Consider the following 8,684-nt stretch of genomic DNA (forward strand, 5'->3'; position numbering starts at 1 on the left):
TTTGTAATAGATGGTCAGGAAGGGAAAGTGTGCAAGTTGCTGAAGTCTTTGTATGGACTCAAGCAAGCACCCAAACAGTGGCATGAGAAGTTCGAAAGAACTTTAACAGTTGCATGCTTTGTTGTGAACGAAGATGACAAATGTGTGTACTATCGCCATGGTGGGGGCGAGGGAGTTATGCTTTGCTTGTATGTTGATGACATACTAATTTTCGGAACAAATATGAATGTTATTAAGGAGGTCAAGGATTTCCTATCTCGCTGTTTTGAGATGAAGGATTTAGGAGTGGCTGATGTCATTCTGAACATCAAGTTGTTGAGAAACGATGATGGTGGGATTACATTGCTTCAATCCCACTATGTGGAAAAGATCTTGAGTCGCTTTGGCTACAGTGACTGCAAGCCATCTCCAACACCATATGATGCTAGTGTGTTGCTTCAAAAGAATCGGAGAATTGCTAGAGACCAATTGAAATATTCACAGATCATTGGCTCGCTTATGTACTTAGCCAGTGCTACAAGACCTGACATCTCTTTTACTGTTAGCAAACTGAGTCGGTTTGTCTCAAAACCAGGAGATGTGCATTGGAAAGCTCTAGAGAGAGTTTTGCGTTATTTGAAAGGCACTGCAAATTATGGAATTCACTACACCGGGCACCCAAAGGTGCTTGAAGGGTATAGTGACTCAAACTGGATCTCATATGCTGATGAGATAAAGGCCACGAGAGGATATGTATTCACTCATGGAGGTGGCGATGTTTCTTGGAAGTCTTGCAAGCAGACCATCTTAACGAGGTCAACAATGAAAGCAGAACTCACATCACTAGATACAGCTACGGTCGAAGCAGATTGGCTTCGTCGGCTCTTGAATGACTTGCCGGTAGTTGAGAAACCTGTATCGGGCATCCTTATGAACTGTGACAATCAAACTGTGATCACTAAAGTGAGCAGCTCAAAGGATAACATGAAGTCATCAAGACACATTCAGAGAAGGTTAAAGTCTGTCAGAAAAATGAAAAACTCCGGAGTTATTGCATTGGATTATATCCAAATGTCTAAAAATCTGGCAAATCCTTTTACTAAGGGTCTATCATGTAATGTGATAGATAATGCATCGAGGGAGATGGGTATGAGACCCACAATATGAGTTGTTCACAGTGGTAACCTATTCTTTGTGATCGGAGATCCCGTGAATTAGATGTGGAAGACAAGCTGTTGGTCAACTGGGAGGAGAGTATCCTCACTGTTAAAAATACCACTCCATGAAGATGCAATACTCTCCTAATCTGCATGGCAGGTTGATGTATATCTTAATGTGTTCTAAGTGGCTCTTTGAAGCAGAGATGTTGTCCTGCAGAACATCTTTTGAAGAATGCACCTATATGAGTCTGATTGTTAAACGTCGCAATCTATGAGAGTAGGGTTCTCTCTAGTAAACTCATGAAAGGTCTCGGAGTATGACGCATAAGCTCCACCCGGGGGGAAGACCCACGGTAGCCACGTATCGGTCAAGGCTTTATGTGAAGCTAGATTCGCAGAAAACTTGCAGTTCAAGGCCCAGTCCACTGTTCAAGTTGCTTACTAGTGTAGCATAGGGTTCTAGGTGGAAGTTCAACTTAACAGTCTCCACTGCAGTACCGGTATACAAAATAGTGTTTTGGAACCAAAGGCAAATTTTGTGTGCCTCTGGGATCTGGTGGGGGATTGCTGGAATTTTTGTCTATTTGGGCCTAGCCCAATAGCAGTTTCAGAAATTCCTAATAAATCCTAGAGGCCCACGCAGCCCATTCGTGCAAGGCAAGAGGTGGAACTAAAGCTTAGTCCCACATTACTAGTTTAGAGGGAGTTGGACCTCTTTATAGGGGAGGCTCCTCCCCCACTTGTATGAGCATGAGAACAAGAGGGACACCCACGCGCGCTCCTCCTCCGCCGCCCGCCTCGCCACGCCACGCCTCGTCACGACGCGCCGCGGGTTGCGGGTTGCGGGAATGAGCCGGCCGATGTCTAAATTTTTGCCACGCACTACGGGTATACGAAAGGTCACTCGGAAGCTGAAACATTTTTCTGTAGCGGACACTGAATCCAAACGGCGCGCCTCTTCGGCTGCTGCCTGTTCGTTTCATCTCCCGCGTTCCCTTCAGCTCCCGGCGCAGCCTCTCGCCTCCTTCTCTTGCGCCTATAAAAGGGAGGTCGCTCCTCTCAGAGAGACGCACCAGAATCTCTTCCTCCTCTCGCCACAAGTTCCTGAGCACTGCACTGCTGTTACGTTCTTCCTCATCCCGGCTTGCGGCGTGCACCGCAGATCAGGACAGTAGGCCTCCGGAACTGCACCTTTTGAGTCATGTACGGGAGAAGGGTGATAAGTTTTTTGGGGAGTGCTCTGCGCGACTACTGACTTCTTCGTCACGGACGCCCCGGACTCCGACGACTACTTCCTCGACGATGACTACTTCCCCGACGTCGACAACCTCCTCTACGACATGGAGGACACCGACCCCAAGTCCAGTGCCTCTGCTCCGGCTGTTGTCCAGTACGTGTTCTTATCTTTCCTGTTAGAAGTCCTGCAACAGTTCCTTCTTCTAGTGTTTGCTCTACACATGTTAGGCTCTACTTCATATATGCATCTTGATCTACTGTCTGCTCGAGATGATCGGTTCTAGCTCATATATGCAGATATTATTTACCTTCTCTTTTTCAAATAGCATGGCTTGTTTTATCACTGCTATACTAGTCATGCTTTATCTAGTATTTCTATTAATAAAATCATTCGGTAAATTGCTCATATTTCCAACACTTTTTTGGTAAGGGTAGTAAGGAGGAGGATAAAGCAATTCTCAAGCAAGCTGTGAGCATATAGACAGAGGCCCTGAGTGAGAGGTACTTGGGACTCCCCACGGTCGTGGGAAGATCCAAAGACGGAACTTTCAAATATGTCGAAGAGAGTGTTAGAGGGAAAGTTTCAGGATGGAAGGGACAGGGCCTATCCAAGATAGCGAGGGAGCTACTAGTTAAATCCGGTCTCCAATCCACACCAACATTCACCATGAGCTGCTTTCAACTCACAAAGAAAATGTGCGGGAACCTGTCATCGATCTCTTCAAACTTCTGGTGGGGTGCAGTGAATGGTGAAAGGAAGGTACACTGTATTGCATGGGACAAGATGTGCACTAGGAAGCATGAAGGAGGTCTTGGGTTTTGTGATCCGGAAGCATTCAACCAAGCTCTGCTAGCAAAGCAGGCGTGGCGTATTTTGCAGGTTCCATCATCGCTGTGTGCGAGGGTACTAAAAGCTAGATATTTCAGAGATGGCTCAATTCTGAATGCTACCTGTCCGGGAGGAGGATCTTTCACTTTCAGAAGTATTCTCCATGGCCGAAATCTGATGTTAGATGGACTTATATGGAGGATCGGTGATGGGTCAAGAATTAGGATACATCATGACAACTGGGTCTCAAGGAAAGGTAGCCTGAAGCCACTGGGCCAGGACTACGTACATGGTATAAACATAATTTGTGATTTGCTGGACCATCAGGGCCGCTCATGGGATGTAAGCAAAGTTCAACGGATGTTCCCTCCGGATGAAGCAAAGGAAATACTGCACATCACAGTAGGAGGGCCGGGCATGGAAGACTTCTTGGCATGGAATTACACAAAAAACGGTGCGTTCACTGTCAGGTCCGCTTACCACCTACGTATGACACAAAAAAGACTCAAGTCCGGACGGCCGAAATCGTCATCATCGGTGGCAGATCACAAGTCCTGGTTAAGCTTGTGGGATACAGTAGCTCCGGGCAAGGTTAAAACACACACATGGCGTCTGATTCGGAATGGCTTGGCAGTAGGTTCGGAGCTTCATAGGAGGAGAATTAAACCTGGGGTATTTTGCGTCGCTTGTGGTCGTGAGGAAACAAATTACCACAGGTTCTGGGGGTGCTATCACTCGGCGAAATTCTGGAATGTCATGCACTCGGAATTGGGAGTTCCGGTGGCGATCCCACCGGTGTCCGCTAGCTCCCAGAGTGCGCTGGCAAGATGGCTGCTGACTTGGTTTGCCGAAGCTTTTGATGACGAAAAGGCGGTCATGGTTCAGGAGGTATATGGGCTATGGCTTGCGAGGAATAATGTGAGGGATGGCAAGAGGATAGAAGAAGCGGCCGATATAGCGCGGTCTGTGGTAAAGGTTATGGAAGAATGGCAGAATATTCACGGCCGCAAGAGTAAAAGTGCAAAGCTGAACCCAGTTCAAAAGTGGGAGGCGCCGGATCCGGGATGGATAAAAGTGAACATTGATGGGGCAGCTTCAAAAAATGGAGATAGAGGAAGAGTGGGAGTGGTCTTTAGAAACGACGAAGGGCTTATTTAGGGGGAGCCTGCCACTCTTACCATCAGACTGTAGACCCGGCAAAGATGGAGCTTCAGGCTTGCCGGCGTGCAGCACTGCTGGCTGATGAACTGAATGCCATCGAGCTTCACATTGAGACGGATTGTAAAGAAATTGCGACGAAGCTCCAGAGCAAAGAAAGAGACTTGTCTACGCTGGGGCCGCTGATCGAGGAAGTTAAAATGTTGCTGGAGTCTAGACGACGATGGAAGGTGAGTTGGGTTAGAAGGACTGCAAATGGTGCAGCCCATATAGCTTAGCTAAAGTTGGGTTGGAAGGACTGCAAATGGTTTGGCTACATGAGCAGCCACCTGATTGTATCCCGGAGATTATATCGGCAGAGATTCCTGCCTACCATGAATAAATAGAGGACGGTCTGAACTTCAAAAAAAAAAGTCACCAAATCTATCAATAATCATATATTCATATGATGTGATCCATCGTCCCATACACGCACTTACAAAATCCAGCGGTGTTCGAACGGTGTCATGCGGCGTTACTACATTTAGCTTCAACCAAACAGACCAAACTTAACCGTGATGCCTACACCTAATTAACCTACTGATTACCTATGCATACGCATCCATGCATCTTATCAACAGGGACAGCGGCTTCTCCAAAAAAAAAGAGAGAGAGAGAGAGAGAGAAGGGACAACGGCGGCGGCGCATGCACGACGATTGTTGTCTTCAAAAACTGACAACGACCCACCGTGCGCGCATGGTCGAGACGGGCACGGTCACGGATGCGCATGCGCGCGCGTTGCTGCCGTTGTCGGAGACTCCGCGTCTGGCCGCTCCTGCTCCGGCAGCGACTCGCTGAACCTGGTGAGGTCTCTGATCAGCGGTTTGTTGGACCTGACGGCCTTGTCCTCGGCCATGGCCTCCACCAGTTTCCTCGGCACCAAGCACTTGCCCTCCGTCGCCAGCCGCTCTTGCACGCCGCCGCAGGTGAGCAGCGCGTGCATTCGCTCTCGCGCCACGGGCGGTACGATCTTCTCCTGCCGGAATTAAACCAGTTAAACGCACAAAGAACAGAGGAACGTTGTGGCGGTTGCTGCTCATCGTTACCTCGAGGGTGCCCATGAGCGCGAGCACGCCGACCTGGGCCTGGAGGAGCTTCACGTGGCGGCCGGCCTCCTGCAGCATCTCGGCGGTGTTCAGCCTGTGGCCGCCGGGGACCAGGCGCGACAGCTCCGCCGTCTTCTCGCTGATCCGCCTCCGGCGCTCCCTCGCCGCCGCGCTAGGCGCGGTCTGTCCCACGCGCGCGTTGCCCTCGGCTCTTCTCGCGTCCGCTCCGCGCACGAACCCCGCGTGAGGCATCTGCGGCGGGGGCGGGGGCAGTGGCAGGACGAACTCGGTCGCGAACTCCGGCCTCCATGGGTGGCCGTCGACGCCCTCGAAGTCGAGCCACGCGTGGCCGTCGTCGTCGCCGCCGCAGCCGGCTCGCGGCCTCTTGGCGCACGGCTGCAGGTCGTCGACGTCAGCGCCATCGTCGGGGTCGACGGGGCTGAGGTCGAGGAAGCCGTCGATGCCGGCGTCCATGGCGGGGTCGATCGGGTCGCAGAGGAAGCCGAGGAGCGCGTCGGCGACCTCCGGGTCGGCGGTGGCGTCGAGGTGGTGGGGCAGCGGCGGAGCGGTTGCCAATGGAAATGCCGGGTGGAAGCTCACCGCCATGGACGGCGCGCGCGTACTGGAGCGTGGGGCGGTCGGTTGCTGTCGCGCGCTGGCTTGCAGCCTACAGCCTACACGGAGAGCAGAGCGTAACTGAACCGCCTTGGACAGAAGGGGGAACTGCCGGCAAATAGCGGCGCCGACAGGTGGGCCCTATCCGCTTCGCACGATCCGCGCTTCTCCCCGCTCTCTTCGCAACCGCCCTCGCCTATTTTGTCGCCACCATGCGCACCCGCCGTTTCCAAAACTGAACAGAATGGTGTAAATTAACCAGGCCCATCAGCGACTAAAAAATAAAAAATGAGCAGGCCCATCAGCTTGTGGGCCATGCACTCTTGTTGGGTTCCAATGGACAGACCAAAGTGGGCCTTGAGAATGCAGCCCATGACGCACCAGCTGCTGTCGCCTCTTGCGACGGCGACCGGAGCATGGAAGGACACCGGACGCGACGGCGACGGCGACCGTAACCACGCAGATAGGTACGCGCCGGGCGGACCTGGAAGAACGCCGGACCGGACTAGCACTGTACGTATATACTTCATGTGTTGCGAACCTGCGACGATGTACACAACTTCCGGCCGTCGTTGTGGTGTGTGAACACCGGCGACCGTTTGGTCGGTCTAGTTCTAGGTTGATGTAGATTGATGGAAGGATTTGCGTACCCCGGCAGCCCTGCTAGCTTACCACGTGATCCATGGACATCCTGCAATTATTCCGGTTGTCTAGTTAAAGGCATCTCCAAGGGTGTGTCGCAAAGGCATCTCCCACGTATGTCCAGGCAAATCAGAGGGTGAGCGTCATTTGTCCTCGCGGCAATCCCCATTTCTCCTCCCTTCATGCAATGTGCATAGGCATGGGACGAAGATCACGCATGACACCTAGTTAAAAATGACATACGAAATACTCCCTCCGTTCCCAAATATAAGTCTTTTTAGAGATTTTAACAAGGGACTACATACAGAGCAAAATGAGTGAATCTACACTCTAAAATATGTCTATATACATCCGTATGTTGTAATCCATTAAAAACCCCTAAAAAGACTTATATTTAGGAACGGAAGGAATATGACATATGACATAATTCATACAACACATACAACAACATGTTATTGTGTGTTGATTTAGTTAGGACTTTGTCTCCCATTCGTTATCTTCCGCCCCGGGTGGATGACCTGTGGGAGCTAAGTCGAAGATCTCGGTGTCGTCGTGAGAGGCCGGAGGTACTTCTCCTTTTTCTAAAAAAAACATTTCAACGAGATTTATAAAAGCGAATATATGTTTTCATGAATGGGATACACTACAAGCCAAGAACAATAAAAATTGGAGCTATAATATAGAACAACAAGGTATACATAGTTTATGATATACATTGCATTGCTGTAATATCGTTATTTGTACCACTAGATGTAGCATATTTAGGTAGACATGTAGAAATTTCCTGAGACGATAGGAAAAACCTACTATCATTTCTCCTACTTAAGGAAAGCAATGTTCTTTTGCTCGCTCATCCTTCGTCAACCATACGTATGTTTCCCCCATCTTCTCACCTTTTTTATGATTTTTTCTCCCGTCTTTGATTCTTTTTTTTTTCATGGGCTTTTACCTAAAAACCGCATCGACGGGCTCACCTCTTGTTGACTTGACAAACACAATTTTGTTTTCTTTAGTAAGTCGATAATGTTTATGAAATAAGTTTACCAAATAAACTTCTATTTTTTTACACAATCACACTAATATGGGCAGCTAAATCACGAGCTAACATAATAGAATATTTATCCTCCCATTGCAATGCACATGCAATTGTCTAGTCACCTGAAAATAACAATCTTGTAAGATGAAACCCATGCAGGAAAGAACCCTCCTAATGAATTTTCATTTAGAAACTCAGGAGCGAAACTTCTTAGTGTCCAATGTTACCTAAAAAAAGTTCAACCAAAAAAATCTATTGTTGCCGGCATAGGTCAATGGGGTAGAATCCATGGATAGTTTGATCTTCTGCACAACGTTTATTTTTTGCAAAGTGTCCTCTATTGGAAGTATAACCCCAATAACTTTGACATGAGGGGGGTCGTCGGACATGCATGAGAGAGGCAGTCTGTAACTAATCCATTGCTCATATATGCATATGATTCCTTGTTGTGATTAGCTAGGTCTATGTTTGCCACTAATCCATCTCTAATGTTTGTATATTGCCATGTTGTAATATTTGCAGAAACTATGGAAAGAGACTAAGAACAAGAACAGTTGTTGGGGGATATAATCCTCTCCGGAGGTGATCCCTTGTCGTTTCTCAACGACACCAATGGTCAGGGAGATGATTATGCCTCCGGTAATCCAACAATGGAGGAGGAAGGAGATCATGAGGGCTCCGGTGAAAGAATGGCGGAGGAAGGAGATCATGATGACGGCTCCAGTGACTGAATGGAGGCGGGAGCTGTTGCAAAGTCCGGCGAGGTATATATATATATATATATATATATATATATATATATATATATATATATATATATATATATATATTAAGCATGTGCTGACTTGATGCATTAATTGTTTTGGTACGTACATATATTAACGCTTCTTTCTTCTTTTAGCCCTCCGGATCGAGCCAAACTTCCGTAAGAAGACGAGGCCCG

General features: G+C 48.7%; 1 protein-coding gene across 1 annotated transcript; it reads right to left on the minus strand.

Annotated features, from left to right (window-relative positions):
* Positions 1 to 4,860: 4,860 nt before the first annotated feature.
* Positions 4,861 to 6,139, minus strand: LOC123089403 (uncharacterized). Its single transcript, XM_044511090.1, has 2 exons — positions 5,449 to 6,139; positions 4,861 to 5,378 (listed from the first exon to the last, which is right to left on the minus strand). Exons 1-2 carry the CDS (start codon positions 6,052 to 6,054, stop codon positions 5,118 to 5,120), a joined length of 867 nt encoding a protein of 288 aa, XP_044367025.1. The 5' UTR covers positions 6,055 to 6,139; the 3' UTR covers positions 4,861 to 5,117.
* Positions 6,140 to 8,684: the final 2,545 nt, after the last annotated feature.

The sequence above is a fragment of the Triticum aestivum genome, chromosome 4B, assembly GCF_018294505.1.
Source record: "Triticum aestivum cultivar Chinese Spring chromosome 4B, IWGSC CS RefSeq v2.1, whole genome shotgun sequence".
Classification (NCBI taxonomy): Eukaryota; Viridiplantae; Streptophyta; class Magnoliopsida; order Poales; family Poaceae; genus Triticum; species Triticum aestivum.

Bases quoted from the DNA above. Each gene is read 5' to 3' on its own strand.
- LOC123089403 (XM_044511090.1), bottom strand. From the start codon at position 6,054: ATGGCGGTGAGCTTCCACCCGGCATTTCCATTGGCAACCGCTCCGCCG. The intron at 5,379-5,448 runs GTAACGATGAGC...TAATTCCGGCAG, and splicing joins CGCTCATGGGCACCCTCGAG to GAGAAGATCGTACCGCCCGT.